Source organism: Excalfactoria chinensis, chromosome 2 (genome assembly GCF_039878825.1).
Source record: "Excalfactoria chinensis isolate bCotChi1 chromosome 2, bCotChi1.hap2, whole genome shotgun sequence".
NCBI classification, from domain to species: Eukaryota; Metazoa; Chordata; class Aves; order Galliformes; family Phasianidae; genus Excalfactoria; species Excalfactoria chinensis.
In genome coordinates, this window is record NC_092826.1 from 92,266,432 (window position 1) to 92,287,204 (window position 20,773).

Below are 20,773 nucleotides of genomic sequence, written 5' to 3' on the forward strand. Positions count from 1 at the left end.
GTTGTCATCTTCTTGTTTCCTGATATATCCTGATGTAAATCTCAAAATGCCATACTCCTGCCATGCACATCACTCAAGATTAAAGGCTCAGTGAGCTGTATTGTAGGTCTTTCGGCCACTTGGTGCTATTCTTTACATAGACTTTTTGGAACATTTGCAGCAAAAGTGGAGAGCAGAAGGGCTATTAGCTAGGAGCTGTTCTACGTGATTGGCCTATCTGTGGGGAAAGCACTAGGAGGACTCAAGGCCTCCTCCTTGGATTCACACTAGGGTTGTTTTGCAGTACTGAATGAACTTACTTTTGTCATTATGTGGGTTTGATATTGCATAAAGAAACACAGGTGAGATTTGATGTGTGGACAGTACTTCCTATTTGACAGTCTCCCAGAAGTACTTGCATCTTCCATTACCAAATGCACCATCAACACTGCCTTTTCCCCTTGATTTCCTTCAAGCTGTTTCTAAAATTTCATTACTCTTTGTACTGCTTGGTGTTGCTTTGCCATGCAGTATGCTGCGTAAGACATGCTTCAACTTGAAGAATTTTGTATCTTCTACTTCTACTGCCCGGGAACAATCTCACTCTGAATTTCTATCAGAAAACTTCTCAACTTTTTCTTCATTCTTACTTTTATCTAAAATGTGCTGGAGCCATGTCTAATGTCCTCATTGGGGGTTTTTTTATGTGGAGTGTGCTACCACACTATTCAGCAGTACTGTGGAAGAATCCATTCCCTCCAGAGACTTCTTACACTGGATAATATCCTCTGTTACCCACTGAAACTAAAGTATATAATAAATGTAGCTGGCATCAGAATCTGTGGAGGGTAAATAGATCAAGCTTAACAGAGGTTAAGTCATAATATAATTCCTCCATCCACTCATGCGTACATGCCGAACTTTGAACCCTGTTGAGGCAGGCCAGTACTACACTGTCTGTGCCAGACTGCCTCTATTGCTTGTGTGACCAGTGCAGACATTTGGCATAGGCTAGACAAACTATTTTTACCTGATATGTGCAAGCTCAGTCTGCATTGCCTATTTCTAAAGATTCTTATCTGCAATTTGTTGTGTTGGTTTTTTTTTTCCCCCCCCTATGGCCAGATCAGTGTTCATGCCAGTATTATATCCAGATAATTATAGCATGTATCCTTTTAGAACACAGTTCTAAAAAGTTCAGAGAAGAGAAATTGTAGGAATTCTCTTTTCTTTCAAAACCTTTTATTTGGGAAATTTTATGGTGTACCTTAGCCCAAGTTCAGTAACAGTACTCTATTGATTTAGGTTCTTCTGTTTGATTCAACTTGCTCAGCATATACTACTTATGACCCTGGTTCTCATTTGGTACTTATTACTGTAACTATGTTAACTTTTTTTATGTACTTAGATCTTTATGGCAAATAAGTGTTTGGCCCTATATGTATTCAAGCAAGCAAATTATAAGGAGAGCTGCTGTGGGGCGGTCAGAATGCTGCTGGCCATGTACTGTTGAAATCTTAAGAGAAGCAAATTATTTACTTTTGTTCCCCAGATCTTAACAAGTGTTTGTCCTGTATCTTCTGTTTATTGCGTAAAGAACATGATATGCCTGATGGAGAGGATGTATTTTGCATATGGCTTAAGACACATTTGGTAGAAAGCCATCAAAGTTGTCTGTTCTCATAGGACAGGAAGATAGTAAGTCCTGGTCTAAATCTAAAGGCTCTTCAGAGCTTGCTGTGTCTAGTTTTCTTTCTGTGACTTCACAGTCTGGCAAGGTCTTTCTGCTGGCTATGTATTCCTGCCCTCTCCCTCTCCTTGTGAGAGTGTTTTTCAACATATGTACATTGAACACCACAGCGAACCAAATTGTCAAGCTTACTTGAGCTAAAAAAATACCTCATTTCATTAACTTATTTATTGTTCTGCATTATAAGGGGCTTGGATCAGCTCTTTGGCATGATTCAGTGAGTGGTCCCATGTGAGGGAGAAATGTGTGAGGAACAATGCCCTCAGCCTGCTGCATCAGCCCTGAGCTAGAAAGCAGTGAAAAGGGCTGTGCTTGTTGGGTCAATTGAGCCAACTTCAGAGCTCCAGCTCTTCTGTGATCCCAAGTGAATAGATCTGCAGGCATGCTGCTCCCTGGGGCTCATTTTGGTGCCCTGATGGTCTCTGGTTCCACAGCTGCATAGGGCTGATGGTAGGCATAGGCCTGGAAGACAAGGCCGTAGAGGGCTGCTCTTTCCATGCATCTTTCCATTCAAGCTGTAGTATAAAAACTGTAGCTTCTGTATAGAACCTTTCTTGAGTTTTGTGTTCTTCCCTGATCTCTGCTTCTATCTTAGCTGAACAATAACATTGCCTAAAATTCCAGAAGTCTGGTAGGACTCTGACTTTTCCAAACAGTTCAAGACCTCTTCACTCTCATCCCCAACAGCAACACATTTTGCACTACAGACCAATATGCAAGAATTTTTCTTACTTTATACATTCAAAGCATGATCATGCCACAGAATAAGACCTCTCCTGAGTTGCTGGCAAATCATCTGTGGTCCCCATGTGCAAAAGAACTCAAATGCAGATTTTAAACATGAACACATTTAAACTGTTAACTTTGAAACTGAAGCAGAAAATCCTGCCTAGGAAATTCTTGTCTGTTACAGAAATTTGAGGCACGTATATAAAGGGTCACTTTCTACACTTGATGCTCATGTAAGTGGTATAATGACAGTCCCTGTTAAGCTCCTCTCATGTACAGTTGCCACTGTGATCACAAATACAGTAATGCTTATGTAGATATATAATGAGAAAAAACTCAGGAATATCAGTGAATGACCTGTTTCAAACACAGATGAAGAGTATTTCATCTGTTGCCACTGTAGCTAGCTCCTTAATGGTGATGACTGTACTGAGAAGTAATGGTTTTGACAGTAGATAAATATGTTTTATCATTGATTATTAAGTTATCTTTCCTACTAGTGAAAGATCAGTTGTTTGGTAAATCTTCAACAGGTGTCTTCCCTCTGAAATTTGTATCCAGCTCTGTGAAGTACATTTATTATTTGCTTTACAGCACTCTATACAATGGTGCTGCAGTTTGTAACTGGTGTTTCTCAAACTTATGGCTCTGTGAAGGCATAATTTCTTGAGATCAGGCCTGACATACATTATGAGATGAATGCTAGATGAGAGACTAGGGCCTTCTTTTGATCCCACCCAAGAGCCAAGTTGGCTTGAGGTTTTTTCAAAACACCTGAAAGGTGTTTTGAAGTCTTTTATAGAATTTCTTTATGTATTATTCTCCCTTCCTCTGTACTGCAATAAAATAGAGATGTTTTAATGTTAGGCAGATGAATGCGGAGTTTCTGGGGCTTGCTTGTTTATAATGCTGGTACATCTGTTTGCCTAGGAAATGTTGTATGCTCCCAGTGCTGTTGCTGTTAGGTTCACACACAGTGGAGGCATCTGTGTTTTTTATTGTGCTAATGCTTCAGTTATGGTGATACTTGTAAAAACTGGATGGGCAGCAGGTTTTGGAGTTCTGAACTCTCTGTAGTTCTTCTTGATTTCCTTCATGAAGCATTCTTCTTTCTTCCACAGTTTGTCAAGGGACAAATAACAAGTTGACCCAGCTGGGGCACGTGGAAGACCATTTCACCAGCCTGCAGAGAATGTACAACAACTGCGAAGTGGTACTGAGTAATTTGGAGATTACCTATGTGGAGCATAATCGTGATCTCACCTTCCTTAAGGTTAGTGGTTTTGGCCAACATGGATTATCCTGCTAATGGCATCTTACTGCATTTTGGAGTGCAAAGGATCAGCTAGCTAGCTAGCTATAAAATGCTGTAGTGATCCAAAAACATAGTAATCATCAGAGGTATTGCAAATCATAGTTGCAGTATGCCTGTAGGCTGCAGGTTATGCTCAGCTCAATTACACAAAATCATTTACTTTGAGAAATAGCTTCTCAAGTGTTAACACAGTCTATTTTGGTTGCCATGCAGATGGGTTCATACTTTTCAAAAAACTGTCACATGCTTACCCATCGTCTCCCTCTGAGAGGGCAAAAGGCTTTGTTATATGATTGGGCAAAGCAATGGCAAAGTGAGTGGCAATCACTGATTGCAGATTTTGAAGTGTGGAGGCTGTTACTCTTCTCTGTAATCTGTGATCCATTTCCATATGTGATGGTGAGTGCAGCACCTTAGGATATATGTTTTCAAAGAAGTTTTAAATGCTTTGCTTTTGGCATCCCTGCTAGGAGGTTTACAAAGAAAGAGGCAGGAGTAGAAAATGCATTATTTACAAGAAAAATGTGTATTTGGTACCAAGAACTCTGCTATGGTAGATCTGAATAAGCAGGTCAGTTGTCTGGGTTCAGAGGAATTTTTATGAGCTTTCCTCCTCAGAGAATAAAGAAAGGAAAAAACACTGCAATAGCAAGCAAGAACATCTGGAAATAGTTTTTTATGACATACAGGTTACAAATATGATGGTATTGCCATTTTTCTTTCCAAGCACTACTTGACCATGAAGATCAGTGTCTCCAGCAGCCTAACCGGTCTTCTGAAAACTCACTGATAGACTTCATAGAAGATAAGAATATCCTAAGAAGTAGCCTGAGGGCTTTTTCATTTACAGGGATTTTTTTTTTAAGGAGATAGAAATGCACACATTTCACAGTAAAAGACAAGAATTAACTTACATCCATGGTCAGGGCCTCACTTGTCTTGTTGTCCTGTAAATATTTATTGCTTGAGAGGTAATTGCCTGATCCTCCCCTTTATTGCGCACTGGAGTGCTGGTTAGGGAAGAGGCATAGTAAACAAATCCTTAATCAGGTGAAGTGTCTGTGCTGCAAATGATTGAAGGTAGGGTAAATATTCAGAGAAAGCATCATACGCAGTTAGCATATCATATGTGCTTGACCTGTTCTCCTGCATCCCCTAGGTATCCCCACTTGCCCTTGCTTGGGAAGAGGCTACAGGTAGTGACCACCCAGTAGCTACTCCTGTGGTCATTTTATACCTGCTTAGCAAAGTCAATCAAATGTAAAATACAAACATGAAGATACATCTCCTTGCCTCTGTTTTTCATATTGCCCCTTCTTGTTCTCCAGTTTATTTAGTTTTTGTGAGACTAAGTGTTTTTTGTTCATTAAAATTCAAAGATTGGATTGGGGGAGTGGGAGAAGGAAAGTAACCTTGGCAAGAGGATCAAAGATGGTTTATAAATGCTGTGGATTAAGTGACTTGTTTCTCCTCTCAGACCATACAGGAGGTTGCAGGCTATGTGCTCATTGCACTTAACATGGTGGACGTCATTCCCTTAGAAAACCTCCAGATTATCCGAGGGAATGTGCTTTATGACAACTCTTTTGCCCTGGCAGTCTTATCCAATTACCACATGAATAAAACCCAGGGACTTCGAGAGCTACCAATGAAACGGCTATCAGGTGAGACCAGGACAAGAGGTGGAGGCACCCATAAGTAAACTTAAACCATTAAATTATTGGCATCAAGACCAGATTGAAGACCTTCTCTCAAAGTCAATGTTTTAAAAACTGAATGTAGTGTGAATGAAAGTGTCACTTTCCTGCTATACAGCCTTTTTCAAAACATGAAGAAAGTTCATAATTTGCCATTAAAAAAGGACACAAAGTCCAAAGCATCAACAGGGTGCTGAAATTTATTTGTATCCCCAAAATGGAAAAGAATTATCCACTTCTTAATATTGATTTTATTATTATTATTATTTTATTATTTCAATGTGTGTAATTTACTATTTTCTGTTAATTCCCAGTGGGAGCTGGTGGGACATGAAGAGCTGCAGAGTTAGGGTCTCATGCATTCTCTGACTGATGGGTCAGGCTGTGCAAACCATCAGGGCTTATAGATGCCTAATTCATCCTCTGTCAGAGATCACAACCACTGTAGCAGAGGCAGCAGAACAGGCCATATGCCCAGTCTTCTGCCACACTGATTTAGTACAGACTTCGTTGCAGCACACATTGAAAAGAAGTGTTTGCTTGAGGAGACTGAATCATGGGCTGAAGCAGGTAAAAACACATTACCTTCTATGGCTGCCAAGGGCAGCGGCCTCTGGATGTGGCACTGGGTGGAAAGACGTGTAGGGGCTTCTCAATGGCATCCAACAGCAAGTGACCCTCCAGAACCTGTCAGTCTGAGCCTGGGGTTAGTTGCACTTCAAGTGTGTCTGTGCTGTGCAGGTTGTCAGCATAGTGTGACTGAAATGAAAAAGTCTGAGTTTTGTTTCCCTTTCTTTAAATCAGAGAGAGAGAGAGGGAGAAGACTTAAGAAGAGTGCTTCACTCACTGTTGTTTTTATTTCCATGGCAGAAATTCTCAATGGAGGTGTTAAAATCAGCAACAACCCCAAACTGTGTAACATGGACACTGTTCTGTGGAATGACATCATTGATACAAGCAGGAAGCCTCTCACAGTCCTTGACTTTGCGAGCAATCTTTCTTCTTGTAAGTATTAATTTACCAAAATGCTATGAGCTTCCTCATTTCAGAGAGAAGAGCCATCAAACAAACTCTCAGCTTTGGTTTTCATATCCACCAGTTCTTATACACTGGGCCATCAAACCCTGTTCTGAAGGAAATCCATTCAGTTCTTTATCACTGACATGAGATATAATGTTTTGTCATGCCTAGGTCCTTAATTCATAGCTCAAAGAAGTTTTTATTGATTTCATGCAGTACCTTATGAATGTTTTTCTTCAAAGATAGCCACACAACTCAGAATAACATGCACTTGCATGTTTTCCAGCATTCTTTAAATTTAAAGCAGCCATACAAGCACCTTCACGTTTTTGCAGTAAGGCACAATTTTCTATCAAGAATGCTGCAAAAACTCCTATGTTTTGGGATGCATGAATAATCCTTGAAAATGTCGTGATAAGAGGTAAATAAATCTGATGCTTAAATCAGCAAGAAGATAAAAACATGTTTAAAAGTTTGTGTGGTATATGCCTAAGGTAGGCTCAAGCTAAGCATGACATCACATAATATCAGGGATTGGAAGGGATCTTGAAAGATATTAAGTCCAATCCCTCTGTCACCCTCACTGTAAAGAAGTTTTTTTCTCATATTTATGTGGAACCTCCTGTGTTCCAGCTTGCACCCATTGCCCCTTGTCCTATCATTGGATGTCACTGGAAAGAGCCTGGATCCTTGAGCCTTGTGAGTTCTTGTGAAATCCCCTGTTGCTTCAGGGAAAGGAGTTTATTTTCACTATTGAGCATTTCATTTCTGGCACCATGAACTGGCAGGAAACATATTTTCTTTATATTCCAGTTGCATAATCAACAACTTCTGTGTTGACATATTTGCTGCGGAGCCCAAACGTAACCTAGCATTGCTGCAAACAGTACAAGTCAGCACAGGATCCTGGCTCTGAATATCATGGAAAAGTTAACCTTTAACTTTCTAACTTTGAAGAAAAACATAGTTCTTCAGTCCCTGAGCAAATCAATCAACTCCTGAACAAGTACTGACATTTGTTCAGCTATGTGATGAGCAGTGAGCAAGGGGGAGGATCACATGCTACTAGCAGGAGGAATTACTCTAATATAGCATCTTTTAAATGTAGTAAATTCCAGATTAAACTGTTGATATGGTCATTTACGGTTTTAATGGTGATAATGATCCTGTAATCTAAAATAAGTTATTTCTCTGGGACATCGCTTGTCACTGAAAGGGAAAAAATAAAAATAAGAGTCCACACAGCAGGAAGAGGGAGGAGGGCAGATAAGAAAGGGATGCTTAGCAACGATAACCCAGTGCTGAATATGGAAGGTCATTCAGGGTGTTCGTCCATCCCAGAGCCTCTCCAGTTACTGCTGCATAGACCTGTGCTGAGGGATGTTTTTTGGTTGAGAGCAGGAGGAGAGCGTGGTTCAGACAAGTCAAATTGTTTTGTGGTAGCTGGCAGTTACCTGTGAATCCAGTTGGTTTTGTTTTCTTCTTAGAAACATGTTCAGAAACATTAATTTCCACGTGGCCTAGAGCAAGCATCTGATTCATGCCCAAATGCAGACCAGTAGTGACTTGCAGTTTTATGCAAATCCAAGCCTGAGAGCCAGAAGGACAGTTGCTGAAATTCCTGCTCCTGGGAAAAATACCCCTCTTTTGTCTGCCACATCAGCAGAGTATTGCAATCACTTGCTGTGAGATGCAGAGTACTGTACATAGGAAACCAGCTATGAACAACAGATAAGGATTTAAGTTCCAGATCTGAAAATTTCTGAGCAACAGTATATGTATGCTACCTCCCATGCTTGACTGAGAATGGAGGCTCAAGGTTTTGCTTCCTGTGACACATATGATGTTGTCATCAAGGTTTTAAACAGCAAATATTTTTATAGTACTCCACTTTTATGTTTTAGGTCCAAAATGCCATCCAAACTGCACAGAAGACCACTGCTGGGGTGCTGGTGAACAGAACTGCCAGACTTGTAAGTGTGCAGATTAATTAGGAATCACCTTGAGTGCTACAATCTGACATAGTAATCTACTGTCTACTGAATAATTTACCAATTGAATAATTTGCCAATTGCACACTAGCAGCATGTGTTTTACACTTGTCCTTTCTTTGTCCTCCTGTGCTCATACTTCTCAAAGCGTGCTTCTTGCCTTGCTTCTCCTTACAGTCTTAGTAGGCATTATAAGTGGCAATCACTCTGAAACAAGTCTACATCACACATATGCAAATATGGGCTTCCTGCTCTGAAAAAAACTCAGTCACAAGGATCATTGATTAACAGAATGATTTGGATTGATGGGATCATTCAAGGTCATCTGGGCAGGGACAACTTACTTAAACCCAATCAGGTTGCTCAAAGTGCTATCCAGCTCTACTTTGAACAATTCCAATAATGGGGAATCCACAACTCTGCTCACTTTGGACAGAGTAGGGAAGTTTTTTAGAAGGTTTCACTTGGGTCTGGATTTCCTGTCAGATGCTGTGTTTTCTCCAGAGCAAAAAGTCTGCATATGTTTCTTGCATTATCTGACTTCTCTGACTTTCTCCCATCTGAACTTAGAGTTATTTTGCCATATAAGAAAGAGTGTAGTAGCTGCAAGGTGAATTGTTTGTGTTACTGCTGCTTCCAGCAGGGCTGTTCAACAGTGCTTTTGAGTAGCACTAGAAGCAACAGCTTAAAATTATTTTTGCTGACATTGCTCCTCTTCTTGGTTCTTTCAGGTTTGTTTTATAAACACAAGCTATGTCACCACCCTATGCGAAATAACACTACCTGTTGTACCCAGAAGACCTTTTGGACAGTTGCTTCTTATTTTGTAAATTTAGATATTTGGGGTTGTGAGGCTGTTCAGTTTTGTTGCATACACTTTAATGTGAAATTTTGGAGGTAGTTTGTTTTCCTGAAATTACAAGAGTAACATGCAACCAGCGTTGCTTGAGTCTGCTTTATTTCTCCTAAAGTAAAAGTTGAGGAGGAAAGGTTTGTTTTATACTTCATTCTTTCCCTTTTCCCTATAATAACTGGGGAAAAACACTGTTTCTATTTCCTCTTGCTTACCAGTTTTGCATAACCACGTAAAGTTCAGTAGAAAATTTGCTATAGTTACAAAGACAAATGCAATGTTTTCCACTGTAAATAATAACCTAAATTTCATGCTTGTAAGTGTCAGACCAAGTATGTACAGCTTCTACAGCCTGCAGAAAGATAAACGCAGAGCCTTTCTCTCTTATTTTGGTGCAAGCTTTGTTTTTTTCTTGTGCCATTGCCAAGCTCACTAAGTTGCTCTCAAGGACAGTGCTTCCCACTGCTTAAGACAGAATAGCTGTTCCAGGGGCTTGCACAACATCAGATCCCAATCTTGCAGTCTTCCAGTATTTACACACTCATGCTGGTTTCAGGACTGAAATGAAACCATGTGCAGGCTTTGGCTCTGCTCTCGAAGCATTTGAGGATTTGACCAGTTGAAAATGTATCCCATATTTTCATAAGTAGGGAAATTTGGTCTTATACGTGTCTTTCCCCTTAGATGAATGTGGGATGTTCAGTGTGAAATAGAAATGTTTTCCATGATACATGTTTCCAGCAGGAAGCTTCTGTCAATAGCTATCAAAGTGATGAGCTGTTTTACTCCTATGCTGATGCTTACAAAAAAGTTGTATCAAAATGGTGTTCATGTTGAACAACGTACCTTTTTATCCCTTGTTTCTGTTTGAACAGAGGAGTTGCTGTCAGAGAAGCTAATATGTACTGTGGAAATTACATGTTTCCTTGAAAAGACAATATGTTGCTTACAAGATATAAGAAAAGTGGAATAATACAGCTTGGATACCAAAGTGTATAATGGAAAAATATAGTGTGGTTTAAGGAAAAAAAAAAAAAAAAAAAGAAAAAGTCATGGCTGTGTACCAGTATTAGGTTTCATTTTCTGATAACTCTCTGTTAGTTAACAACCATCTGTTTTTGACTTATAGGATTTCATGGTGACACTGTAACTCATTTCTGCCCATCTGGGAAGCTGGTAGCAGTTACTGCACTGTACAGGTGCTCAGGGTGCTATAGTGAAGCGCACTAGCAATCCACCTCTTTCTCTGTTGGGGACTAGGTCACCTATTGCCCAAGTCTGCTGATCAGTGATTTAATTGTAGAGAAAAAAACATACCAGTTTTGGCCATGGTATAAACATACACTATCCATTAGTTTCTGCATATTGTGGTCTTGTGCTTTTTAAAATTATTTTTTCTGATTACTTGTATCTGCTTTGATATTCAAATTGAGATGATTTCCTGAATCTAAAAAAATATTGCAGTTTTTCCTCTCCTGTTACAAGCTGACCCAGGATTAGTTTTTCCTTTGAGTTACATTGGTGTAAACCCTGAGGAAGTTGAGTAATGAAGATAACATTCAGCCAAAGAATCTAAGCTTAAAAAAAATAATACTGTATGCATATGAGATCAATTTACTGAGTGGATGTCCCCTCTCTCTGCAAATTTCAGAAATATTTTTAGTCATCAAAGGAATCCTAAGATCACACCAATGATACATAATTTTCCACCATAGTCCATAGTTCAGGCAGTTCTCTGGTCATGTTGTTTTTCCCACAGCTAGCACCAGTAGTAACAGGTTACCTCAATAAAGCAGAGCCAAGCTGAAGGTTGCATGACTCCATAGAGTTATTCTTGATTCAGACATTGATGCCAAAGGGGCCTGGATGCTCTTTCTAAGCAGGACATGATTTGCTGGACTGGACTAGAGTGCTTTGCACCCCACTAGAGCTGAATACATCCTCTTTTTGCCACCACCCACACCAGCTCTCTCCCTTCCTAGCTTTTCCCTGATATGTGGGCAGAACATGAGGAAACTCTAGAACAGATACTGCATCAGATGGTTTTCCCATATTTACTGATCTCATTTTAGCCTAAACATTCTTCATTTCTCCTCTTTTTTTTTTTTCCTCTTTTTTTTTTTTTCTTTCCCTTTCAGTAACAAAAGTCATCTGTGTTTCTTTCAGTAACAAAAGTCATCTGTGCCCAGCAATGCTCTGGCCGCTGCAGAGGAAAGGTTCCCAGTGATTGCTGCCACAACCAGTGTGCTGCAGGGTGCACGGGACCTCGGGAGAGTGACTGCCTGGTAAGGATGCTGCAACTTCATCAGTGCTTAAAGTCTGAAACAGAGGAGCAGGCAGGCAGCTGAATGTCCTGCAAAGTTCTTCCATCTCAAGAAGCTTCTGAGAGATACTGACCCATAGGATGTCCAGTTGGAATGAGGGAGCAAGCCTTCACTGCAACAGGCAGGGAAGGGGACACAAACCTTGCAACACTCTTAACTGGTCTTTAGTAACAAAGTTTCCTGTCTGATTCTCAGTGCTACAAACTTTGAGGGACCCTGGTGCCATGGAGGGGAAAAGGGCAAATCCAGCTTTTTTAGGAATAAAACATGTTGTTGCTTTACTACAAGAGTTTCCAGGGGTTAATACATGCTGTGTTTTTAACTTCTCCCTGGCTTTGCACTAAATTTAATTCTGAATTAAGTGATGCTCAATAATTCCCACAGCAACTGTCCAGTCTGTGTTTTGTTGCTGTTATCTGTACTCTGGTCACCCTTAGAAATTCCATAGCTAGGATGCTTTTACTGGCTTATAAGGAAGAGTTACTCTGTCTCATCTGGAAAACCAGAAATGAATAAAGGGGAAAAGGGAATGACTATTAACTTAATGCTGGATTGGGTTGGAAGAACCAACTTATCCTTCATAAAGAACTACTAAATTATTCATTGCCTGCAGCAAAATAGAATGGCTTCCTTTTAATATTCAGCCACAAAAGTAAGTAATTGGCAGGAAAGAACTTGATTTGATTAAGTTTATTAAAAAGTAGCTGGCCGAGAAAAGTACTGTTTGTCTTGATCTGGTTACTGCTGCTAGGGAAAATTTCATCTGAGGCATGCAGATTTGCCTGCATTCCCACGTGAATCCCAGCAGCTCCTCTTCAGTGTGCCAACTATTCTTGTTCAGAACAAGAAAACCTCATATTCGCTGTTTTGTTTTCTATTTGTTTTGTTTTGTTTTGTTTGTTTGTTTTTTTCCCCAAATATCAAACTAGATTGCCCAACCTGAAGCAACCTTTCACTTCCTAAGCACTAGGGACCAGCCCTGTTGATGCTCAGGGTTCTCATTAGAGCTAAGTGAGAAGCAGCACAGCTAACAGAAGTGTTTTTAAACAGCTAATGCTGTTGTTTGATGACAGGCATGCCGCAAGTTTCGGGATGATGCTACCTGCAAGGACACATGTCCCCCGCTAGTCCTCTATAACCCCACCACCTATCAAATGGATGTCAACCCTGAGGGAAAGTACAGCTTTGGAGCCACTTGTGTGAGGGAATGTCCACGTAAGTTCATTTCAGCTTGCAGCTGAAGAGAAGTTTCAAGGGGGTGAGAAGGGATCTATGCCACCCTCTACATTACAGCCCAGCACATTCTTATTCACTTCAGTTCCTCTGGAATCTGAGAACAGGTGACAAGAGGCAGAGAATAGCTTATGAAGACAAACAGCCCCTAAAACCTTTCTGAATCCATCAGCTTCCCTGATTATTAGTAGTTAAATTTTGACTTCTGAGGATTTTCTCTCAATGGAGAGAAAAGCATCTTAATAGAATCATCAACTCAATGGCCAGAGAAGACATCAATCCTATGGATTACTAACACAGTATCAACTCTTAACTGGTTCTAATTTGTACAGATAGAAAGTCATTGGTTTAAACACTCTTTGATAAGTCCTGTGATCATTGTTTCCTTTGCAGACACTTTCTCTCTTTCAAGGTTTTCCATGACCCTGGTCTTTTAGACAAACAAGACTCAAGAGGGTTCAGATATAGACCTGCTATCCCTTTTTGAGGTTCATCATTGCCTTTAGCCTGGAAGTGTGTGTGAAAGTGAGGGTTCAAAAGGGCTGTGTATTGATTCATATAACAACACTGCTGCAGTCTGACTTTCGCAATGTTGTTTTACTCTTCTGTGATTATTCTCCTCCATTACAAAATTACAATAGCACTCTATGTCTGTCTACATTCAAAGGATGTGAAAATTAATAATTAATGTCTATGTTTCATGCATGGCCAAAGTTCAAAAAACCTTATTTTTCCTAGTATTGAAGTACCTTTATCACCCCCACTGCATCTCTCTTGTTTTTCATTGTTCTCTGTTATCCTTGTTTTTCCAGACAACTATGTGGTGACAGATCACGGCTCCTGCGTTCGCTCATGCAATACTGATACTTATGAAGTGGAAGAAAATGGTGTTCGGAAGTGTAAAAAGTGTGATGGGCTATGCAGCAAAGGTATAAAAATCATGGTGTGAAACAGTAAGGCTTTGAGTTGATTGATGATTAAATACATGGAGTTTTGAACTGAATTTAGCCCTCAAATTGCAAATTCAATACACATATCAACTGATAGCTTGAAGTTTTGACAGGCTGTTTTCTTAGGAAGCATGTTAGAAGAGCATGCTTCAGCAGGGATATGCTGCAAGTACACTCACACAGATAAACTGCACTTAATGTGTATCCTACACATCAGCCTCTTTTAGTTATCCTTCTCAGTGTCTCATCGACAGGAATAAAATGAAAATGTGACCAAGAGAAGGCACATGTCAGAGAGTATATGCAGAGATGCTAGGACCAGGACTGCACAGCTATGCAAGAGAGAAGTGTTTTTCCCTTGGTGATATCTGAAAAGCAGATTTATGAAACTGATCTTACAGTGGTAGAACTGTCCAAGTGGGAGTGCTTTTTTGAACATCAGGATTTTTGTATGTATTTCCTTATGTGTGATGATGCTTCTCTCTACCAAACTTTTGCGTCCCTATTTTAACAGTGTGCAATGGCATTGGAATAGGTGAACTTAAAGGGATTCTATCCATAAATGCCACAAACATTGACTCCTTCAAAAACTGTACGAAGATCAATGGGGATGTCAGCATTCTTCCTGTTGCATTTCTAGGGTGAGTTTCCTGCTGATCATTGAGAACTAGAAGAGAGGGTCTAGGGAGAAATTCAGGCTGATTCATTCTTCTCTCAATACCTCTTTCTATTTGTTTCAGGGATGCTTTCACAAAGACACTACCCCTTGACCCTAAGAAGCTGGATGTCTTCAGAACAGTCAAAGAAATATCAGGTCAGTGACATGTGTTAAGCACGAGATGTTGTCTGAGTGGTACTGCCAAAAACATAAAGCAAGAAGAAGAAAGTTCCCAAAGTCATTGAGTGGAAGCGCAAGCAGATGGTTTCTGTCCCTGAGCTTCAGGGTCAGTGCTCACACTGGCAGTCAGCAGCACATTGCCAGTGTTACACCCACCCTGCCTCCCATTCAAGGTGTGTGGTTTTTCCAGATCATCCTTCCTGCTGAATTGTCAGCCCTACTGAAGACTAAAAGTAGAAGTAATTCTCAGCTACCCAATAAGTGTGGTGATTCAGAGGCACTCCACTCTGGGTAAAAATAGCCAGTGTTTCTCTTTGTGGAAATCCTTTCTGCAATTCCTTAGGGAACAATGCTCACTCTCTTGCATCATCCTCATGGAGACATGTGAAGACACCCTCCCCAGCCCAAAGAGCCCTGCCCGGAGATGAGCACTAAGTGGCCAAGAGCCACAAAGTACGAGAGTGCTCAACTGCGATCTTACAACTTGAAAGTAATTTTGTACATCCAGTTATAAAACCGATGTAATGTTGGAGTCCATGACTCCAGGTCCACTTTATCTTCTTTATCTGTCTTTTTGCCCTCAGGGTAGCAGTGACTAACCTCAGAGTTTCATACAGCAGTGTGCAATTTCCCAGATTCTTTCACTTCTACAGAGTATTTCACCTGAACAGAAAAATTTGCATGTCATAGCAAATGCACTCTGAATTGCTGACAGTTCTGTGGCACTCCTGCTTTATGCTTACTTCTCTTACTAAAGGGCAACTCACAAAGGGGACAGGACAGTGCCTCCTCATTGTGCAGGGGAGCCCACAGCCCCTCAAACAGGGTATTCTTGTATCAAGGCAGCTCAGCGAGGCAGATGCACTGCCCCTGACACACTGTTCTCTGGTGCTCCTGAGCCTTATGGTGGGCTAAAAAGTAAACTGTTTACAAATCAGTGTTTACAAATATCACTAAAATGTCGTGTTTAATTTTGAGATTCTCAGAAAAGCACGTGGAAAGCACGAGTGCCTTCTCCTGGCACAACAGAATCTCAAGAAGGACATTTCACCTCCAATACTGACTGTGTTTGCATTATTATTATTTTTATTTAATCCTCTTCTCTTCATTTCAGGATTTTTGTTGATTCAGGCCTGGCCTGATAATGCTACTGATCTCTACGCTTTTGAAAATCTGGAGATTATCCGAGGCCGAACCAAGCAGCAGTAAGTAAATGACATGCCAGGCTCCTTGTAAAAGGAGCTCTGTTGAGAACTGCATTTATCTGAGCATACCAGGGTGCCTAGTACTGGGATACATGGGGGTCACAAAATTCATGCAAAACAGGAAATAGCCTGAAAGGTGCCGAGCACCATTTTGATAGCAGTACAGTAAGATTAAATCCACAGCTCTGTACTGTTGTTAGAACCTGCATCCAGCACCCACTTGAACTTGCCTCAAGTGGAAGAATGACTTTGTGGACCAGCAACAAAATAGTTACTGCTATCCTTACACATTATTCATCTGATGCAGTAAGTATGTCCTGCTGGATTTAGTTTAAAATTCCCATTAGAAAAAAATGATTGCACAGCAATATGTACCAAAAGATAAATGCTCCAAGTACAATCCTGATTACTAATTTTTTTATTTTTTTTTTTAACCATGTCTTCTTTTTGTCCGTCTTCATTTCAGTGGCCAGTATTCCCTTGCTGTTGTTAACTTGAAAATCCAGTCCTTGGGGCTGCGCTCCCTCAAAGAAATAAGTGATGGAGACATTGCCATTATGAAGAACAAGAACCTCTGCTACGCTGACACCATGAACTGGCGCAGCTTGTTTGCTACTCAGAGTCAGAAAACAAAAATTATACAGAACAGAAATAAAAATGATTGTAGTAAGTCAGTCTGTTTTCCTGCCCTTGCAAAAGCTCATAGTGAAATGGAAGAGTAATTTGATGCAAAATTCATCAGCGATACTGCTTTATTGAAGACAGTGAGGGAAAAGTGGAGTTGGTCCCACAGGAGATGTGGGCTTAATAGTGATCGTACACCCTGTTATAGACATAGTGACAGACACAGAAGCCAGCTCTAGACATCAGGCTTATTTTACAAAGTTAATTACTCAGCAATGGTCCCTGGACCAAAGTCTAATTATTTCTCTTTCCAGAATGTGAATTTGCTACATATTGGGAATGTATCTCCTCTGGTACTGGTTTTGCTTTACTTAAGTCTGGTACATGGTCACAATGGATCTCATTTGAATTTTGAAAGGCCAGAATTTGCTCCAAAAATAAAGTCCAGAAGTCAAGCTTTGGGAATTAGGAAAACTGTGATTAATCCACTTCTACTAGGGTCATTTGTGTCTGCTTTGGAATACGTTGAAAAAAAATTGACTGTCAGGATGAAGTTATTTGCTATTCTCTTGCCCTGAAGTTTATGGCTTCTCTTTTCTCAGCTGCTGACAGGCATGTGTGTGACCCGCTGTGCTCAGATGTGGGCTGCTGGGGCCCAGGGCCCTTCCACTGCTTTTCCTGCAGGTTTTTCAGTCGCCAGAAGGAATGTGTGAAACAGTGCAACATCCTGCAAGGGTAAGGGGCCTGCAGGCACACAGGGGTTTTGGTTTTAGAGTGTACATGGCTAGGAAGTGAGCAAAACATAGGGTCTTCAGATTTCACTGGTGTGGCAGAGCACACCTGAGAGTGGCCTGAGCACTGTACCCCCCCACATAAAAAAATAAAATAAAATAAAATAAAATAAAATAAAATAAAATAAAATAAAATAAAATAAAATAAAATAAAATATCAGGGAATTTTTCAGGCATGGGGAAAAATTCAGGTCCAGCATTGCTCATACCCACTGCTCCTGAGCATCAGGCCTGCTGGGAAGCTATCAAGAAGGTTAAGCATTACCTTTCCTTCCCAAATGGTGTAGACAAATTTTAAACCCCAGTCTGTGTCTGTCATGTTAAGCGCATCAGGCAAGAGTCAAAAGTAGTTGCCATCACCAACCACAGAGGCAGTTGTAAAAACACAGCCATGCCCCCCCCCCCCCCCCCCGCCTTCCCCAGTAGGCTTCCTTGCTGCAAAGGTTCTCATGCTCAGCATATTGGATTTGCTGAACTACATTGTGTTTCATTAGATCAAGTAGCACAGGTTGGGAATAGACATGATTCTCACTTCAGGGATGTAGTTAACAGCAACAGCAGAGGGTACCCTGGGGTGGATAGGGGGATCCTGCTCACCAGCCAGGTGAGTAACTTGCATCTCCAATATGCAGTGTTGCAGTTAAGGGAAAAATAGGCTTCATCTGCAGAGAACTGGGCGCAGTAATTTCAGGCAAAAATATTGCTTCAGTTTTTCATGGGTCAAGGAAAGCATATCAGTGTCTTTGCATCAGGGCTGTAGCTGTTTGGTTTTTTTTCAGTCAGTTCAGCAGGTGATGTAGGCAGGGAAAGCATGGCTAGCACCAAAAAATATGCTGATCTTCAGTAATGTGCAATAGACGAATGCTTTGTCATCCATAAATTAGTTGGTGTAAACACTTCTGCCGTTGTTTCTTACTGAAATCCTAAGTGTTAAAAAAGAGCTTGACAGGATGTTCATGCCCATGATGATTTGTCTGTCAGCTTGCCATTCAGCAGCTGTCTTTTTCATAAGTGAATTCCTTCCAGCAACTTTTATGACCTGAAGGGCAGATCTGGGCATTTTTTGTGTTCTACGACATGTAGATGTTGTTTAATTAATAACACTATTACTTGAATTAGAACAGCTATATTGCTATTGATACCATCTGCTCCCAGCTTTCATATTTTAGTGATTCATTGAGCATGAATTTAATTATCAGAGCATTGCTCTTTAACTTTCCTAATTATTATTTAAAGCTTTAGAAACATTTGAAATTATTTTACTGATCTCTTTGTACCACTGTCATTTAAAAGTCTCTGGAAACCTTTGATAATATTCTGTGTCATTAGCTTAAAATGGAAAGTAAATTCATTTGTAGTATGTGTCTTTGAGTGCCATGTGTTCCACTGCCATCCAAATTTCCCTTTCCCTTACCTCTCCATTGAGCTGAGAAAGTGCCCCTGGTGTACTGACATTAGACAAGATGGTCCCTACACCTCCCCCTGTGTCAGGACAATCATCCCAATGGATTCAAGCTGGAAAAGCCAGGAGGTAGAGAGACCAACAAATTTTAATCCCCACTGATTAGCTGGGCTTTTATTATTCCTCTTTTTTCTTTTATTCCAGGGAGCCACGTGAGTTTGAAAGAGACTCCAAATGCCTCCCCTGCCACTCAGAGTGTCTGGTAGAGAACTCCACTGCACACAACGCAACCTGCACTGGACCTGTAAGGATAGACATGGCTTAGCAAACCAGTACCTTGGGCTGTAGTTCAGTATAATGAGATGTTCTTGAATTCCTGTGTACCTTTTGCCACAGTCAGGCAGAGGTGGGGGAGAGGGGAAAAAATAGAGAGCAAGATCTGTTTTGGGGGGAGAAAAAAACAGGAGAGAAAACTTTAGGATGTGTTTTGCCACTATTACATGTGTTATCCACATAGCATCATAGTCACAGGTACCGTACGGTCTTTCTTGTGTCTTGTGAAAAAAAAAAAAAAAAAAAAAAAAAAAAAAAAAAAAAAGCCAAACAGACACACAAAAAAAGAAACAATTTAAGTGAAAACATAGTAATTTGGGAATGTGTAGTTATTGAACAGCCAAGTTAGCATGAACAGATTACACTTCCTTACAGGAAAAGAGTTGTTAAAATAGTGGATAAATACTGTAGCTTGAAAAGACCTGTTAAAATTGAGATTTACTCAATTGAGATTTTAATCAATTTAAATCTGGATTTACTGAAAAATAGCCAGGATGCAGTTTTTACTTCAAGCTGTTTTTAACTAATTAGGTTAAAGTTTATAGCCAATGTCAAAGTAGTTGCAGGCATAAAGTATGATAAAAGAAAAGCAATCAAAACAAAATGATTGGATTTTCTTACTTTATACAGTTATATACGTGTTCATACTTACACAAAATACTTTTACAAAAGTCAAAACAGTGCAGTCTTGCCATTCAGTCACGAATCTTTCTCATTTTCTTTAATTTTTAGAATACTCATATCTGTTGTAAAATGTTCAGTTTAGCAACTGTGAAAAATAATTCGATTTTAATCAGATAAAATTCATGTCTTAATAATAAACCTGTAATTCTCCTTAATCCTCCTCTGTCTCACTGAACCTTTCTCACTAACTGAAATCAAATCACCTGTTTCTTTAAAACACCTCTTGTCATCTCCTGCAGCTTCTGTATTTGACCCTTGCCCACTAGTCTGAGGAGTGACTGCTCAGCAAGGTGAACTATTTCCATCCTCCCTTCCAGTACAGACCACCATGACCTAAGGGTCATTAACATTATAAACCACTTCAGGTGGTGACCACCCCTTGTTCCAGTATCTAGTAATTAGTCAAATATTTTAGCCCTTATTTGACTCAGAACTACTGTTTTCCCCGATTTAAAATACTTACAGCCTTCCAGGTGCTTTTACAGTCTGGGTAAAAACAGTTTTGCCAAAAATGGCCAGAGGCATTGCCTTTAAACACAAATGGAATGCTATTCAAAGTTGAAAATGCATGGCACCCTTGGGTAGTTTCCATTTCCTGTACTTCTTGAAACACAGAGAAACCAGGAAAATAGTGATTTGCAGCCAGTACTTCAGAGAGAGATAAGCAGAGCCAGCTCCATCATTTAAAATCTTGTGATGGTAGAATGCAGCAAGAAACAGCCTGGCCCTCTGCTTTTCAACTTATCACTTAACGGGGTGTCATTAAATTATTCCCTATTTTAAATGAAAAATGTGAGCTTTCCCATCAGGCAGAGGGCAGGAAAAAAGAGCAGCAGGAACCACACAGCAACAATCCAAACTTGATGAAACTTTAGGTTTAAACACCAGGTATTGCCCTTTGTACAGTCCATTTTACAAGAGCAAAAACTTTTAAGTATTTCAGGTAGACAGGTAATGAAAGCACCAAATGCTGAAAATGTTCCACAGTTGAGTGCACAGATATTTATGTTCTATGTTTCTTCCTGAAGTGTAAGCAGTGTAAGGAAATCATAGAT

General features: G+C 40.2%; 1 protein-coding gene across 2 annotated transcripts in view; it reads left to right on the forward strand.

The window, feature by feature from the left end:
- The window catches only part of EGFR (epidermal growth factor receptor), a 144,718-nt gene that overhangs the window by 95,889 nt on the left and 28,056 nt on the right, over positions 1–20,773 (forward strand). For both annotated transcript variants that reach the window (XM_072327939.1, XM_072327941.1), the window contains exons 2-14: positions 3,580–3,731; positions 5,251–5,437; positions 6,341–6,475; positions 8,395–8,463; positions 11,501–11,619; positions 12,732–12,873; positions 13,704–13,820; positions 14,356–14,482; positions 14,582–14,655; positions 15,794–15,884; positions 16,351–16,550; positions 17,111–17,243; positions 18,906–19,005. In XM_072327939.1, the coding sequence (XP_072184040.1) occupies positions 3,580–3,731; positions 5,251–5,437; positions 6,341–6,475; positions 8,395–8,463; positions 11,501–11,619; positions 12,732–12,873; positions 13,704–13,820; positions 14,356–14,482; positions 14,582–14,655; positions 15,794–15,884; positions 16,351–16,550; positions 17,111–17,243; positions 18,906–19,005 (1,646 nt within the window). The remainder of the gene's footprint in view (positions 1–3,579; positions 3,732–5,250; positions 5,438–6,340; positions 6,476–8,394; positions 8,464–11,500; positions 11,620–12,731; positions 12,874–13,703; positions 13,821–14,355; positions 14,483–14,581; positions 14,656–15,793; positions 15,885–16,350; positions 16,551–17,110; positions 17,244–18,905; positions 19,006–20,773) is intronic.